Consider the following 18,196-nt stretch of genomic DNA (forward strand, 5'->3'; position numbering starts at 1 on the left):
CTGCTTGTGTAAAGTTAAAGTTGAGCTGAGCCATTATATGCATCAACTACTACAATAAGCAGAAATGGCGGTTCTGCCCCCAGTGCTGCTTTACTTCCTATGCTAACGACTATAAAATAAAATAAAATGAATTTTTAATATAATTAGCCGGTGCTCGACTGTTTTCTAACTTTCAACTTTGAGAATATGGACAACATCCTGCAGTATATGGGATCATTTATTGCAAGTCGTGTTTTGGGTCCAATTTTGCAAAACCACCAAATTCCTCCTATGGCTTTGGCTCTCCTTACACATCGTACAGCAGCAGGGTTGTGTACCGAGATCACAGACTCAATAAAGATTCATTTGGACTTGTAAGCAGCATCAGGGTGAAACCCCAAATGTTTTATTGCTCTACTTTATAGAAATGAATCAAAAGCTGGTGCTGACTCTTAGTCACGCAAACAGCCTATATCTGTAAATAGGGAAATTGCAGTTTTACAAACCAGCACCCTTACTTTCAATCACGGAAGCAGCTTTAGTATTAACCACTCAGTGGCTTTAGTAAAAAGCAGCATATGCATGTTATTCTTGACATACAGAATTTGCGGCTTCTAGCCATGTGCATTGTTTACTGCTGGGTAAACGCAGTCGCCGCAGCCAGCCTGTTGAACAGCAGCAGCAGCAGCATTTGTGTATGTGTGTGGGCGTATCAAAGTGGAAGCCCTTGCAAACAGTAAAACTATTTTCGCTGAAAAGTGCCCAGAAAGCAGATATGAAGGGGCCCAATGGATCTGGACACACAGAGACAAACAAAGTCAACATGGCCAGCGAGTCGGCGGGAAAAATTGTGGGTCAGCTGGCTACGCACGGCCTAGCATCCACAAACATGCACCCTGTCAGCTAGAGGTGTCAATGCCATAAGAAGGATTAAACACTTTAGTTATGAATATTAAGAAAATAGGATTATATGAGCTTAGATGCTGGGATGAGGTGTTCTTTTCCTTTGTATGAACAGTTTTACTATTGAAAGATTTGGTAACACTTTATTTAAAGGGGTGTACAAAAAACTGACATTACACTGTCATAAACATGACATAACACCTGTTATGAACATAACTCATTATGAAAGTTTAGGGCTGTTGTCATTAATTGTCATTCGGTAAATTATGACACTATTAAAGTAAAGTTGACATTGTTTAACATGTCTTTGTTATGACAAGCCCTTAATTTAACAAAACCCAAATCAAGCCCTAAATTTAACCTAATCCCAAATCAAGTCCTAAATTTAACCTAATCCCAAATTAAGCCCTAAATTTAACCTTGTCTCTGTTAATGTCAAGTTGTCATAACAAAGACATTTTAAACAATGTCAACTTTGCTTTAATAGTGTCATAATTTACCGAATGACATTTAATGACAACAGTCCTAAACATTCATAAAGAGTCATTTATGTTCATAACAGGTGTTATGTCATGTTTATGACAGTGTAATGTCAGTTTTATGTACACCCCTTCAAATGAAGTGTAACCAAAGATTTCATCCTGGAATAGCAGCTGCGGAGACAGCTGCATAAAGACGTAAAACATGTTGGTGGTCAATTTTTAGAGCTTCACGTTGTATTAAACCGATACTGCTTGTGAAAAGCGGGAAAGGTCCAAAGTTCAAGACCAAAAGATGAGTCGTCATTTTACACTGTAATGACGACTCATCCTAAATGTGCTAACTTCACCCAAGTTTTGCTTCAGTTCTAACTCCTTCTCAAAGCCAGGTGTAGACTTTTAGTAACTAAAATGTGTCTTTGTCAAACCAAAATTATCACTGAAAGAAAACAACGGGTTTACTGGTTTTGTTCAGACTCGTCTCACTCAGACCTGTCCTCTTCAGGTAAGATCCTGTCCCGCTATCTATCATTTCATCGAACCCCACTTTTAAAGAGATCTGAACTGTTCCTTTCTTGCGTTGATGCACCGATCTGCTCCCACCTGGAGGCATCAGCTGACATCAGCTGACATCAGCTGATATCAGCTACTCTGACCCTGCTGAGCTAAGGCATCCGCACGACATAATTCGGCCACCAACATGTTTCAGCACGGCGATGCTCAGCGTTGACTGTTGGGCATGCGTTATGTTTTGCAGGGAATTCGCTCCACTTGTTTGAATTTAGCGGTATTAGAGTAAAGGTGGGTTGAATACAGATTTCCTGTCAAAATGTTGAAAGGGAATAAACACTTTTGAAAGGTGCTTTTAGATTATATCTCAGTTTTGAGTAAAACCCACAGCTTTGCTTCAGCAGCTATAACATAGAGAGAGAGAGAGAGCATACCCCTTTGTGTATGTCCCTGTTGTATGTGCATATTCCATGTATCTGCAGTGTTCTATTTAATCCCATTTATTTAAGAAGTTAGATTCAAATTAATGTGTTATTACTGCAAATTCAAACTATAAGCAGCTTTTGTCCATATGGCTGTAAAAGGAGCCTGTGAGATCTTGGGAGGCCGAAGAAAATAAGAGGTGTCGTTGTACGTCCAATATGTTCACGTCTGTGGTCGCACGAAATGAAAACATCTGCATCTAAGCTGTAAATGGCTTCGCGTTATGCGAGAATGCATACATTTTCATCGGGCTGTGTTTACTGTGGCGCAGGCCCATAAACACAGCGCTGACGTTTCTCTGGTCTGACCCTGGGCTGCCATGTCTCACCAGCAGTTATCCCAGGGCCATCATTACTTTTCCCCCCAAGCAGTGTGGGAATGTCACGCTGGGGACGATAAAACAGAAATATAGATGCGTGCGTGCGTGTGTTTTTATAGAAGCGCAAACGCCGCTGCCCCACAGCTCTGTGTGTGCGTGCGCTAACCTCTCCATTCAACAATGATTGCAATGTCTGACAGGAGACACAGGAAGAAAGGGAGCACTTAAACACTCAGAGCCTTGACCAGAATTGGCAGTGTCATCCTCCAACACTTTGTGTTAACTTTGGGTTACCTTGGTTAAATCTCGGGGAAGAAATAGAAACTCTTTGCTGACACAGGGTATATCTCAAACGGTGTTGCTGGAGTCGTGCGTCTAGACTTTCGGTAAGAATAGACCTGATTAGATATTCCAGCACTTTGTTTTGACACCGTGGGTTCACCGAGTTCAGCGCGGACGCGCAAGAAGATTCACGTTAGGGCCTCATTTGCAATGAAGGAGAAACGCTTTGGCTGTTCTCGTATTTTATTATTGTTTTTTTATATATATATAATTTGAGTATTTATATTGCCAAAACTTAGCATTTAAAATTATGTTGCTATACATTTTTACATAGTTTTAATTAAATAGGACCAAACTCAGTCCATCTCAGTCCTGTTGTGAGTTTACTATTGAGCATCCAACTATATTAAAGTAAAATTTATTTAATTCTGTCAGTATTAGAAATTAGAAAAGGACTGAATTATTAAAAAAAATGAAGACTGAAGTAAATGTTAATCTTGAATTAATCATCCAACATCAGCATGCAATAACTAATATAGGAGCTCTTAGGCTTTCTACCCACCTCATCTATGGCGAGCTGGATCTTTGCTCTTAGAGGCACCAGAGAACAAACCACAGACAAGACCCAGAACAAGAAGAGGAAAACGGAGGACCGACAGCCTCTGATCCTTTCCAACTGGATGATGCATAAGGCCAGGATCTACAGAAAGAACACAGAAACAAAACAAAATTGAATTACAGTAATCCACAGAGAGAGTCGGAGAACGGATGTGTAGAAAGAGACTGAGTTTGCAGCTTTATGTTTATATTACTCGGCTGCATTTGTTGCGGTTTATTTTATATGGGGCTAAGGAAGACTCCTTTGTAGGGTCTGCTCTCATCGGCACATGGTCTCGTACTCGCCGCTAGTGTTGTTGTTGACATTTTCAGTCGTGCATGAGGAAAAAAAGTAGATGTATTTTGATCGTATGCATGCGTATGTTGGTGGTTTCAAAAAAAAAGAACATAGATCCCTGAGAGTTCCCTTGCTGCAGGCGGATACGTGATCTGGTTGACTTTTACGCATGTCTGCTAGACCACATGCCTCCAGCTAATTTTTCGGTGGTGTTATAAAACAATTCTAAAAAAAAATCTATGCCTCAATGTTTTTTTTTTACCCTCAAAATAAAACTGATTCAGTTTTTGGATGTGGACGTATATGTAACCTCAACAGTGTCATGCATTTTCATGCGAGCAGCTATAATCTGCCCCCCCCCCCCAACAGAGTGGTTAACTGACCAAATTGGCAACTTTGTCGTTCCAGGACGTCATTGGGGATGGGGGTCGGGGAGGCGGCGTACCAAGTACCATGTAGGTAACTTATCAACGAGTCACAGCTCTGTCTTATCATAAACTGTCCTTTTGCAAATTTTCTAAATCATTTTCATTGGCAACTTGTGGCTCTGAAGAATTTAAGCTTAAGCCAAAGAGCTAACTTCAGTTTAAAAATTATGTAAAAATGCAAACTCAGCAAGAAAAGTATGTGCATTATCATTATTACTATGTAAAACAGTTTTTCTTGTAGTTTCTCTTATATTACCAATGTGCAGTCATATTTAATAAAACTTGATATCATTTAAAAGTTAATTTATTAAACTAACTTAAATCACCAAATAAACCACATTATGTGTAGATTGATTACACACAGACTGATGTTTTCAAGCCTTTATTTTTGCTAGTTATGAGGGTTTTCTGCCTACCGGTAATCAAAATATGACTATCATCAGAACAATTCAAAGAATTTTTAATACAGAAATGTGGTATACCAGCTCAATGGTTGTTGTTTTTTTCAAAAGGAGCTTTTAATCAGAAAAACAAGAGCCATTGGACCACATTTTCTAATTTACTGATTATGATTGAACAAAACAAAGATTTAACACCATGTAAAGCAATTCGAATGGTCTTTTTGCTGAAATACAAATAAACTTGCCCAGTCAATGATTACTTGCATGCAGGAATTTTTTTATATACTCCATATACTTTATTAATTCATTCTTCAGATAATGGTCACTATTACTGCTAAATCTGATATCTGTTAACGCCCATCTTAAGAATTAAACTTCAGTAGTCATTCTCATTTGGCCTAGTGCTGGTGGGAACCTGGACTAGACATTTTTTTTAAACTACACAATGGATTTAAAAAGTCTACAAACAACTAAAATCTTCTTCTTGCGGTTTTGAATACGATGAATACCTTTTTTTCCCCATATAAATGCTTTTTATCAATGGTCAGTGCTTTTTTAAAAATAAAAAACAAACAAAAAAATGTACCACTGACACAAACATGGGCTAAAAGATATGAGAGTAATTATGTCTTTCTGTAAATGTAACAGACTTATCAAACTTCCAGTCTTGCAGTAAAGAAAAGAGGCAGAATTGCGTAAAACTGCTGCTGGCTGAGCACCCATTGGCTTATTTTTAAAATGACACGTTCCCTTGATCTTTTACAGGTTGCTTAACTCACTTTTAGTGGATTTTCATACATTTTATGCAGTTTCACCTTTGGTTGCGATACCTGGAAACTTTTTTTTCTTTTTTTTTTTAAGGCTATCAGGAAGCACGGCTACCCATCCGAGCCCTCCCAAGGAGTTGCACTGGGGTCGGCGCTCATTGCCACGCTCCCTTCCTCGTGTAGCCTCCTGCTCTGAGTCGCCTGTTCCTGCAGACATCGTCTCTGTTTGTTTGTACAACAACAACAACAAAGGGTGGAGTTAACTCCATCGCTATGGTCTGAAAGCAAAACCCTGCCTTCTAATTAACCGGGAAGTGTGCAGCCCTATGGCGAAGGGATAAGAGCTTTACGTCATCGTGTTGCTGATGTTAGCCGCCGATGTGTCTATTTTTCATCTGTCGCATCCATATTTTAGTCTGTACTTTAAACAAAAAAAGGGGCGACGAAAGAAGCTGATGGGTGTCATCCCTGCATTTAGGAAGCGAGATGTTATTTCAAACAGCATGAAGAAGAAACGCTGTCTTTTAATAAAGACAAACTTGGCAAGTAAATTGAACGACTGGTTGAGAGGCCGTTAACAGGATGTCGTGGCCGCCGGCCGTTAAGCCTCCTGCTGTGACAAAATTATATCCTCAAAATAGATGATCTTTTTTTGGGGCACATCCCTCAATGTAAGAGACGTTTCAGGGTATTTCTGTCCAGACATGTGCTGGTGTTTACTCAGGCGTCTTAAAAGACCACAGGTCAGTAAACCTGTCTGACCTTTAGAGAGGTAGACTGAGCAGGACCTGTATGCATCTAGAGAGAGAGAGCGAGAGAGAGAGAGAGAGAGGGCTTTGTAAGTGAAGCTCTGGTGCTCGCTGGGTCTGTTTTAAGGCTCTTTGCTGCTATTCAGTCGGTTTGTACTGTTCTGTAACTCTCGCATCCACTCCTGCGAAAGCATAAACAGCATTTTAACTTGTCATGCCACCCATGTCAGGCAGCACCACTCCTCCCTCATTTTTGCCTACACATACAGGTTAAGTGTAATTTAACAGCTGCTGGAAATGAGTAAGATCCACGTTTTGAGAAACAACTGCAGCTAAAACCTTTCCTCTGATTGCACACCAGCCCTGATTTCTTATAAATATTGTAGTGTACCCGACCCAGCCCTCGTGCCACCCTTGATGCAGGTCACCGAGGCCGTGGTGGTTTAATACAAGATGTACGGAGGTAGAAGATAAACATCTGCTGAGGGTAAATAGTTTTTTTCAAAGCTCCTCGGGGAGCGGTCTGACTGACAGGGCCTTGCAAAGGCACTCATGCCCTGTTCACCCTTTTCACATTTTGACTCTTACAACCTCAGGCGTGGAGTTATTTCACTGCTATGTTTTAATTAGGTCAATTAGGCCCAGATTAGCGCAGGATTATAAAGCAGAAGAAATGTGATGCATGGCTTTCATAGGTTTTACAAAGAAAATCTGAAAAGTGTGGCTTAGTTGTATAAAGTCCCATTTACTCTGATACCCCTTAAAATATAATGTAACTAATGGCCTTCAGAAATCACCTAAATAGTAAATAAAGCCAACCTTAGTGTTCTTCAACCTGCCTATACTTTCGGATGTTCTGTGAAGGCCTCAGAGGTTTGTTAGAGAACATTGAGGAACAAAAAGCATCGGACAGAGTTGATGGAAAATAGGTTAAGCTAAACACAGATCAATCCTAGAGGAAAACCAATCAGAGGCTGATAGAATATTAAAAGCTTTGAAATGGCCCAGTCAAAGTCCAGACCTGGAGAATCTGTGGTAGCCCCTGCAGACTCTGATTTCAATCTGGCTGAGCTTAAGCTATCCTGCAAAATCTTTAGTTAGTAGATGTGAAAAGCTGGTGTAGACCTGGCCTAAAAGATTTCTAGAGCACTTTAGTTAAGCGTATTAATAGGTGCAGGCTGCACATTTAATATATTTCTTTGTTAAAAATTTTAAAAACCATGAACAGTTTTGCTTTAATCCAAAATGATGCACCTCTTTGTTTTTCTTCCAAATTAAACCCCCACCAAAAATAATAATATATAAAAAAAAAAAAAAAAAAAAAAAAACATTTCAAGCTACTGCAGGTCTGAATATTTGACCTGTATGAACTTTCTTCAGATACCAGAGTGCATACAATGGATTTTGGGGTATGGCCAAGAAAAGGCTCATATTTGGAGAAAAACTGTGTTTTTCTTCCTTCCGAGGGAGCACAATAAACCACATTACACCTTAAATACAGTTCTGGTCAGAACAATGGCGCTCGAAACCTCCTGTCCAACTGTACACCTGTAAGCTATAAAGAGACTGAATCTGTCTGTGTAATTAGGGTCAAAACAGACTACAATTGCATATCTTAAAGTTTCTATTTGGCGGTTTTCTGTTGTTTTTTTTATAAGACAAACCAAAGAGTTGGAGGAAACCCAGATAACCGCACGTTGCAGGGAATCAAGTTAATCTTGCTAAATACAACTAAAGAAGTATAAACAGCTTTTTCATGTGCCCTTAAGAAAAACCTCAGCCTATTCTGCTTCAGACTGCTCTCCTGGAATTGAAACGACTGATTCTGTTTATTTTTTCGCTGCATTTTCTCCCACAATATCTGGATCTTCGGTTTTTCCTTATGACACATGGTCTGTTTCTGACAACGCACTTAGAGGGTTTTTAATGCGCTGAAACTTTGCACACGTAGTTTACGCTGACCCCCCACATCAAACAGTAATGGATGTCACGACATTTGTACTCTGAGCTCTGATGATTGATTGTCCAACATGTGCAGTGTTTACAGGTCACTGTTATATTTACATTGCTCGTGACACTATACGTCCTTACCTAGTTAGGCATCTTTGCACCCAAGTGTCTGGCCAACAAACCCTGTTTACTCTATATGTATTCTTTCGCAGTGATGTGAACCGGCAAGATGCAGAGTCAGCTATTCCCAAACGCTCTCTGTTGCTCAGAGCAACTCAGCGAGAGTGTGAAAAGACAAATCATACACAACTCTGTGGATTAAGCTCTTCTATATTCACAAGAGCAGAAATGGAGCCATTTGTATGCCTCTATAAGCAATTTGATCTAATATAAAATAAAATAAGATAGTCTTTATTGATCTCACATTAGAGAAATTCACTTGTCGCATCGGCTCAATAGTCAGTCAATAGTCAGGAGTAGGAAAGGGGTGCATCAATTATATACAGTGTATCTTCCTATATACAGTAGATCAAAAAGAAAATAAGAAAAAAAAATAAAAAATAAAAGAATACAGAGAAGCCGGTTATGAATGTGTAAAAAAGAACTTACCACTGTCATGCTGCGTATGATGGGGCTGAGTAGGAAGACCATGTGCTGCTGGATCTCCTGGCTTCTCTCCAGCAAGATGTAGAAGAACTCGACAAAACCAAACGAGGCCAGCAGGAAACCCAGCACCTGAGAGACAACAACAAAAACATTCAAACATTAAATTTGATAAAACCTCTGAAAATACAGTCACACTGGCCAGTAAATATCTGCTGACATCAGGGACCTTTCTGAGAAAACCTGTCCGCGTGTGTCCTGCTTCTTGCCCATTGACTGATGGAGATGGGCACCAGCCCCAGGCCTGCATGGATTATCTGGTATGGAAAAATAAAAGTTTTGGCCACATGTAGCATGCTAAGGCGAACCGTTGTTAGCACTGCAGCAAGAAAAATGATGTGAGGTTATGTGGCCACTGGTTTTCCCCTCACATGTGAGTGTGTGGTGTGTGTGCGTGGTTGTTGTTAGTCCTATGTGTTGGCCTGTAAACATGCCAAGGTGTTAAGCAGGAATAGAGCATGGATGGACAAAGATTTCATGCCAGGGTTGCAGGGGGGCACAGTTGTTAGCATCGTCACATCACAGCAAGAAAGGTTCTGGGTTTGCTTCCTAGCCAAGGACCTTTGCATGTTATCCATGCAGCCAGGCGTGGCTTTTCTCCAGATGCTACATCTTCCCTCCATGGTCTACAGTCAAACGTGTCATGTCATCGGCCATTCTAAATTGCTCCCAGGAGAGAATGTTTTATTTGATGTCTGTCTCTGTGTCTACTGTACAAGCAGGCCATGTGAAAGACTGAAACCTGTCCTGCATTTACCCAACATCTAGCCCATTCATCTCTAAGAATAAGCACCTACAGCTCTCCACAACTCCTCAAGTATTAGGCTGGTCTAACAGATGGGTGGATGTTTTTGGAGGCCCGGCACAGGAGTGAAATTGTTAGCGCTGTTGCGTTGCAGCAAGACAGATTCTGGGTTTGCGTCTGTTGATTTTGCGTGTACCCCGGGTGCTTCAGCCACCTCTCACCATCGAAAACATGTTTGTTAGATTAATTAGCCCCTCCAAATTGCTCTTACATATGAATGTATGCATGGTTGTGTGTCCGGTGTGTGTCTGTGTTGGCCTGTGAACCGTCCAGGGTGCTACCCTACCACTGGGTCGATGAATTTTGGAGAAAGGCGCCAGCCCACTCTGAACCTTGGATGGATTAAGCAGGTATAGAAAAATTAGTAGATGGATGTTTCATGCAGAAGTTATGTGTTGGCCCTGTGAAAGGCTGGTGACCTGCCCAAGGTGTTCCCTGCCTCTCATCTATTGAGCTCTGAAGATAAACACCAGCTCCTCCAATCTTCCATAGCCTTGCAAGGCATAATTGGGTATAGAAAAGGGAAAGGTTGTAATCTCACCATCTTGGCAGTGCAGAGACAGGACATCTGAATTCGTCCGCGGTCATGGCAGTAGAGGTGAACACAGTAGAAAGGGACCAGCAACCACAGGTAGACACAGGGGACCCACACTAGCACTGTGTTCTGGAAGCACTGGGTCAGATCAGGGTTGGCTGTGTACCACGTCCGGTTCCAGTCCTGAAACCACGAGAAACACAAAGACGAAAAGAGTTTGGTCGTAAGAAAAGACTTGGCTTTCAGAAAGTCATGTAGGTTATCACTTTTATAAGTAAATAGACTTTATTTATCCAACACTTTTCTTGTCATACCAACCAATCAAAGCTCTTTACACTAGATTGTCATTTCTCCATTTGCGCTCATGAACACAAACACATTCCAACACCAATGTGGAGGTCAGTAGGCAACTTAAAGTTAAGTGCCTTCCCCCAAACTCTCTGTACAAAACCAAAGAGAAACGACTTTGGTGCAAGCCAGCCAAGCGTAACCCAAAGATACATGTGCTGCTTCCTGATAATCAGAGCTGGTAAAGACATTCTTTTAACTGGAAGTCAGTTTGGGGATTATTCTGATTATTTCTGTCTGGTCGCCCCAACGAAGTAGGACAACCCTGTGTACAAACCAAGAAGTTTGGGCCGAAAGGTTTCAAATCGTACAACGGTGGCAAAGCTTGGTTGTGATGTGTTTGTCTAAAAGGTTTTTTGGTGGGATAAGTGGCTTGTTGTTTTCTTGCTTCCCTTGTTTATCACCTCAGTTGCCTAATGAGGGGCAGGGTGTCTGGCTGTGCTAACGAGACTGCCCTGCAGAGTCACCACAGGAAGCGGTTTAAGGCTCTGAGCGCGGCAGAGGAGTCTGGACTCGCTGGTGGACTCCCAACTAGGATAAAGTGGAGAAGCCACAATTGGTGGCAGCTGCGAGGTTATTATGTAACAGCCGTCCTCCTCCCGCAGCCCAGCGAGTGAACCAGGGCAGGTGAGTCAGACTTTGCACTGTTGGTTCAAACATGTTTTAGGTATTACCAACAATTGGTACTCTTTGTTGTCGTTAAAACCACGTCATCTGAAATCAGAACTAATTTCATATTCAAGAATATTTGAATCTTTGCCCAAAGGATTAAAGCAGCATTATAAATCTTTAAATCTCAGCTAATGATGGTTTTTTCGCTGAGCAAATAGTTTTGCACGTACACATGCAGGATCCTTTCAAGTAATAAATCTAAACGAGTGGGAGGTTCGTTTCACAACCCCTTCTGACTCCTGTGGTCAATGACAGGTAGATGTTCAGAGCCCTTTTATGAAAAAGTCCAAACTGTCAAACACCCTCCGAGCACTTTCTTCTGCATTTTGCTCAATCCTCGTCCGGTTTCTCACCCTTTTGCCGAAGAGGTTGCTCTAAGCTTGTGTATGCCAGCAGCTGCTCCAAGGTGTCTATTTTTACTGGACAAACACACTGATGTGAAAGTGGGGAGCAGAGACGTTTTCTGTGCCTCTACAAAAGTGCTGAATGTACATTTGTACAAATTCACAATAATATAACCCTCATAATCCAGATGACAGAGCGAATTCTCAAAGATTTCCACTATCTTTACGTAGAAGCCGCTTCAAAAACTGGATCATGCAGTGTAAAAAGAAGGAGGACCCTGTAATTTTAGCGAGTGTCAATCTTTCTGTCAACTCCCCCGTCAGCTTCACCTTGACCTGTCATTCTTAATTATAGGTCAGGTTGACTAACGAGAAAGAAACTAAATATACAGTTATTCTACCGGACTGGATTCCTTTAAGTCAGCCCACCCTAAAGGATTTCAAGCTGTGTGTGTTTAACTCAGACGATGCAGTAGGTCAAATATGTTTTTACAACCCATTGTGACAGAATTTTGTTTTTGGCATCTAAAAAGGAGAGGATTGACATTTAACTGAGACCATGTAGTAATTAGATAGAATGCTTATGAGGCCATGTTTGACCATCGGACCAAGGCAACTGTCTGACGTGGTGTTAGCTTGCCCAATTATTCAGTTTTTCTCTGGCAAAAGCTTCTAAAATATATTTATGATGGGATTTCTAGTCATACTTAACACATAGAATACAATTTGAGGCGTCTATACTTGGAAAACTGTTATTTTTTTGATAAGAAAGACCCGTATAGTTTCCGTGCTATGAAGTCATATCGAATGTTTACACTGCCAAGCTGGACAGACATTTCTGCGAAACTTCAATGCTACACTGAATGTCTAGAAGTCAATAAGTGAAGTGAAGGTTTTGATGAACAGCACCTGTGCAATATCCTGGGATTGAATGTTTTAAGTGGTCATGATTGATAGCTGGACAGAAAGTGACAAAAACAGTTGGATGTAGTAGTAGCATGTTAAGTTGGACTGTTTTTCTTCTTAAAAATCCATATGGAGCTAAAAGATCATTCTTCAGAGCTTTCTAGTTTTATTCATTATCTTAAAGCAATGTGAGCTGATGGTAAATACAAAGAATATTCTGTTTTTAAAGGAAAGGAAACGTGCAAATTTTGGCGCAATAATGCCAGATTGAACATTTACACTGCAAGGCAGCCTGCAGTAGTTGTAGAACACATACCTTGTTGTAGTATTTAAAAATAAAAAATATGTATATGTATAAAATAAATGTATATGGGACAACTTGATAGTTCAGCTAGATAGCTCTCTGCCCCCCAAAGATAATCTTTAAGTAACCAATTACAGGCTAACGCAAAGTCATATGGCAGCCAAAAGTGTTACGTTGTACATACACACTCATCTGTCTGGCATCCTTCGGCATTGAAACATTAACATTAGGAAACCTACACAAAAAATAACCCAAAATGGCATGGAGCTACTGAAAAAATCCAAAAGGCAGACTAATTTCTTGAAAGAGTAGATGTAATAATTATTTTTTATTTTGTGATTTATGTTTTCTAATTCTACATTTTTTTCCACACATTAATTTTTAGCCACCTTTGCTTTTGGAGAGGTTTTTAATTACTTTCAACACGTACCAATACCAGAGAATGGTTACACTACAAAATATTTATGATGGCAAAGATCCTAATCTGCTTTTAAAGTTCTTAAAGGAGACTGAAAGAAACCCTGGAGTCTCTACACATTGAAGATTGCCCCAAATTCAACCACCAAGACCTCAGCAGCTGCTCAATTCATATAATCGTGTACTATCATAACAAGGAACTCAAATGTTATGTCTCTTCAGACAAAAAAATTGCTGACGAAAAGTTAAGTTTCTGTTTGAAAGGTTACGACCAAGATCCTTTTTCTCTAGGAGAGGCTTGAGCCAGCCAAGTATCTGCAAGGTGGTGTGATATTGGATCGGTACTGAAATGTTTGTTTAAAATGACTAGTGCATTACCTACTCTGCATCCGTCATTATAAAAGTATAATTTTGCAATTGATAAGATGTCTGTACCAGAAGAAAAGTTGCATATAAACGGGGACAAAACTAGGTAACCTTGGCGCCAATTTATACACTCGCAAGACACAAGTACATTATCACAGATGAACCTGGAGAAAATGAAATCCACGAATCCCATACTAACAGTGTGGCTATCCATTTTTTTTCCTTTGAATCGCCCTCAGGTAATTTAGTCCCTCATTGTTGGGTTGTAGTTCAAGACACAATGGAAACAGGTTTTGTTTGTTCTGAAAAAAATAATAATCTTGTTTTCAGCTGATGAAATAACAGCAAAGAACAGTTTGTCCTCCACCACTTTGCAGGTAAACATTAATCACCTGATGCTACGACGCAAACTACACAACTTTTAATGATCGGATTGTTGTAACGTTGCTGTTTTCTGCCAATTGTGTGTTTGACTGCCAGAGGCTGACCTCTCACTCTCTCCCTTTGGAGATTTGTAATGTTATTTTTTTTGCTCACGTGTGGTCCATGCAACAGAATAAACCGAATGGCACTCAACCTCGTATTAGGCTTGTTTACCTATTGCAAAAAACACTTTTTACCTTGGTCCATTTGTAAAGTCTGTTAGCAGAAACTTTGCGTGATAGCATTTCAAAAGTGTGCAAAAGGTTAAATCCAGTTGATTCAGTTCATGACTAACGGCACCGTTCAGCAAACATAGCCCAAAAAGACACATTTGTGACAACGTCGAGCACCGTTGCTGATGTAACATGAGTATATTTTTGTAGTTTTACGTAAAAGGGGGCAGCGCATGATTAAACAGTTTAATTTTACTTTCTCAACAAAGCATGATGGCTCTTGTTTTGAGGTTTTACAGAAGCAGAAACAAGAGCATTAGCAGTAATAAGATCCAGAAACAAAGCAGAGGGGGTGGGGGGGCTCATGCTGGGAACGGGTGCTTTCATTTCCAAGTGGCTCGCAGCCATTCCTGCTATTTTTGAGCTAGGGGTCCAGAATGTGGAAGTTTGGTAATAAGTTAAACTTTTTAAGGGAAAAAAAAAACTTCTCCAAACACAAGAGCTTGGACTGTTTAACGCCAATTCCCACTACTCAGCATCTCAGCGAGGCAAAGCAGAGTGATGGGGAACACAGGTAACACAGCTCTGAGATCGATTAAAGGTAAACTGGCCCGTTCCCACGTGCACACGCTGCGACCTGAGAGAGTCAGGGACTACTTTGGTGATTTTCTTTTGGTACCGATGAGTTGTGTAAGATCATGTTTTGAGGTTTCTATTACCCTCTGCTAGGCTAGATTATTATCACACATTTTTTTACGATGGTTATTGGTATTTTGTGAAGCAGACAGATAATAATAATAATAATAATAATAATAATAATAATAATAATAATAATAATAATAATAATAAATTTTACCGATGCAATAATTAAAAAAATGAATCATGAGGACCAAACATTTTTTGAAAAAAAATAAGATGATATTTTACTCCCAACAGTTTATTCTCATCATTTAAAAGTATATATATATATATATATATATATATATATATATATATATATATATATATATATATATATATATATATATATATATATATATATATATATATATGTGAGACATTCTGGAAAAAGTTGTACAAACAATGAAGAACAGAGCTGCATGTGGTTTAAGTCTAAGAGTAATGAGCCTGGACAAACACCTGGTGCAGAAATGTGATCCCAGGGTCAGGGAACACATCACAAACTCACCCACAGAGGGTCCAGGCCACTCAGTCTGCAAAAGGCATCCATCCACACGCTGGTTCCTTCGTCCACCGGTGCTCTGCTCGCTGGAGTCGATCAGGCCTCTGCCCCACTCAGCAAACTTTGCACACACAATCGCTTTCTCTCTCTCTCTCTCTCTCTCTCTGCAGCAACACCAGTGTGTCAATATGTGTGTGTGTGTGTGTGTGCCTGATATGGGTTGATTCTGTCTCTTATTGCTCTCTTTTTCTAATGCAACTACTTTGAGTGTTGAACCCCTGTGTTTCTCAGTGTGTGCTTTAGCTTTTCATTAATAAAACATCCTCTCTCTGAATGAAGCACTTTCCTCCCTGCCTCCCTGGCTGTAGCTGCTGCTTCCCTGAGATCCGGTGTCTTTCTGACTCCCAGTCAGCCTGGCTGCCGTTTATGAGCGAGTCTCCTTGATGGGTGGGTGGAAATATTTCTCTCTCTCTCTCTTACTTGCTCACTCCCTCGCTTGCTTACTCACACCCCTCTTTTCTTTCCCACATTTGCTGGACTTCGATCAAAACATCACTTCCCTCAATGGGACGGCAGTCTCACACCCAGACACACTCCTCCCATTTTTTACTCTCTGCCCCCTCACCTCCTTTTTTGCTCCTTCTGTCGCCCACTTTCTCCACATCCCAAACAGCCCCGTTGTCTGGCCACAAAGTGTCTGGTTGAACACAGAAATACCTTTTAAACTGAGACGAGACACACTCCAATAAACACCATGCTTTTAGGACTCGCTCGTTATATAAGTCCGAGATAATAGCAAGTAAAGAATGTTGCCTTGTATCACATTTATGACACGGTGTTTCACTATGCGAGAACAAATGTAAGACAGATGTTTCTCTTTTTCTGCACTTAACAGAGAAGGAAGTAGTTTAGCGTCTTGCAAAAATTACGCTGCACCTTTAATTTGCTTTGCATTTCGTCACATTGCAGCAAACAACTTCCATGGATTTTAATAATCCATGCAATAGACCAGGTCTGACCTATGACTACGGAGCCACATGCAACTCTTTGGGCCCTCTGGAGTAGCTCTTCATAACGTTAGCCAAACATGATAAAAACCTGATAGCTGAGGAGGTTCGGACATCTGATCTGGATGCCCCCTGGGTGGCGGCCTTTGAAGGTTTTCCAGGCACAGGGAGGTGACCCCGGTTAAGACCTGAACTCGCTGCAGAGACTATATATCCCGTCTGGCCTGGGAACGGCTTGGGATCCTCCAGAATGAGCTGGAGGAGGTTGCTGGGAAGATGGATGGATGATTTCTTAGTTAACTATAGAACAAAAGCAATGTATTCAGAGACTTTTCATAAAACTTGATAAGCTTGATTTCTTCAAGGTATTAAAGCTACACGTATTCATGTTTCAGAATGACCCTGTCGACGGCCAGACCTAAAAAATAACTGAAAATCTTTTGAAATACTTAAAAATAGATGTCCACAGCCAATCTGATTGAGTTTGAATTGTTTTGCAAAGAAGAAAGGACGGAAAATTTCAATATCCAGATGTTCAAAACTGGTAGAAACATGGCTCAAGGACTTGCAGCTGCAGTCAGTGTGGTTTTACAAAGCGTTGTCTCGGGGGTCCTTAACATTTGCCTTTTAACATTCTGTTTGTTATTCCCTTCTATTTTACAGACATACACAACTTTATTTTGGTCTTTCACGAAATTCCAATAAGGTACTTAAATGCTTTTTAAAGTAATGTAACAAAATATATATAAAACATTTTCTTTAAAGGCTGAAAAGCCCAATCTGGTCACGATTTGGGGTCTTGTTTTTGTTTTGAACTGTTTTTGGACTGATCATTTCCACTCCATGCTCCACTCCTCCCAGCCACATTAACTAGTTCCACCTGCTGTCATCACTAATCAGCCTCGCCTGGTTCACCTGTGTCTCTCCCTTTATATACCTGCTTCATTCAGTCAAGCTTCCAGTGCCAGAACATCTTGTCTTGTCTCCCTGCCTGCACTTCGGCAGCTTCAGTCAAGCCCATTTCTACCACCAAGTGTGCCCAGTTCTGCATCTGCCTGTGTCGCCTGACCATCCGCACACCTCAGCCACTTTCTCCTGGTCTAATCGGACTATGAGGACTCTAGCCTCTCGGACCTGCTTGTCTAACATCTCACCATCCTGTTTTATAACAAACTTATTAAAAACCCACTCGGTGCTTGGTTTAATATCAGGTTCCCTACGTACATGCGTTACAAATCTGGATTTATAAAGCTACTTTGTCATATTCTGAGAGGATTTTAGTCTTGCACAACCAGCGGTGGGTAGAGTAGTCAAAAATTTTACTCAAGAGTAGCACTGCTTCATATTTTTATTCAAGTAAAAGTAATAGTCAGCCAAGAAATTGCTAAAGAGTAAAAAAGCTACTCAAGTACTGAGTAACTAATAACTGATGATTTAATATTTAAAGATTATGCATTTTGGCAGACAAATATAAGGTTATGTGCAAATGGCAGTATTTTTAAAGTACACACAAAAAAATACACAGAGTAAAATAATTACAAAAAAATAATTCAGGCGGAAGAAAGTTTTCTAAATCATTGTTTTCCAACATTAAACCCGGAAAAGGAGTTGATGATAAAGCAGAGCTGTGACACATCCATAAGTTGCCAACATGGCACTCATTTTAAAACCCGAAACCCTCTCTTCCTGCACCCCGTGGTGTCCTGGAACAACAAAATTACAACTCAGTCAGTTAACCAACATGGTGGTTAGATTATAGCTGTTCACAAGAAAAGGCTTGACTGTCGAGAATTCCCATACGTCCTCGTCCAAAAAGCTGAGTTGTATTTTGAAAAGAAATTCAGGGGAAATTTCTTTTCTAAAAGAATTAAACTGAACTGGTCTAAAATAAATCACCCTATGAGT

General features: G+C 40.4%; 1 protein-coding gene across 1 annotated transcript in view; it reads right to left on the reverse strand.

Moving 5' to 3' along the window:
- The window catches only part of abcc6a (ATP-binding cassette, sub-family C (CFTR/MRP), member 6a), a 35,002-nt gene extending 19,670 nt beyond the window's left edge, over positions 1–15,332 (reverse strand). The window contains exons 1-4 of the mRNA XM_012870179.3: positions 15,291–15,332; positions 10,155–10,331; positions 8,755–8,880; positions 3,518–3,655 (exon numbers count right to left, since the gene is read on the reverse strand). Coding sequence (XP_012725633.2) covers positions 3,518–3,655; positions 8,755–8,880; positions 10,155–10,331; positions 15,291–15,332 — 483 coding nt within the window. The remainder of the gene's footprint in view (positions 1–3,517; positions 3,656–8,754; positions 8,881–10,154; positions 10,332–15,290) is intronic.
- Positions 15,333–18,196: the final 2,864 nt, after the last annotated feature.

The sequence above is a fragment of the Fundulus heteroclitus genome, chromosome 5 (genome assembly GCF_011125445.2).
Source record: "Fundulus heteroclitus isolate FHET01 chromosome 5, MU-UCD_Fhet_4.1, whole genome shotgun sequence".
In the NCBI taxonomy this organism is placed as follows: Eukaryota; Metazoa; Chordata; class Actinopteri; order Cyprinodontiformes; family Fundulidae; genus Fundulus; species Fundulus heteroclitus.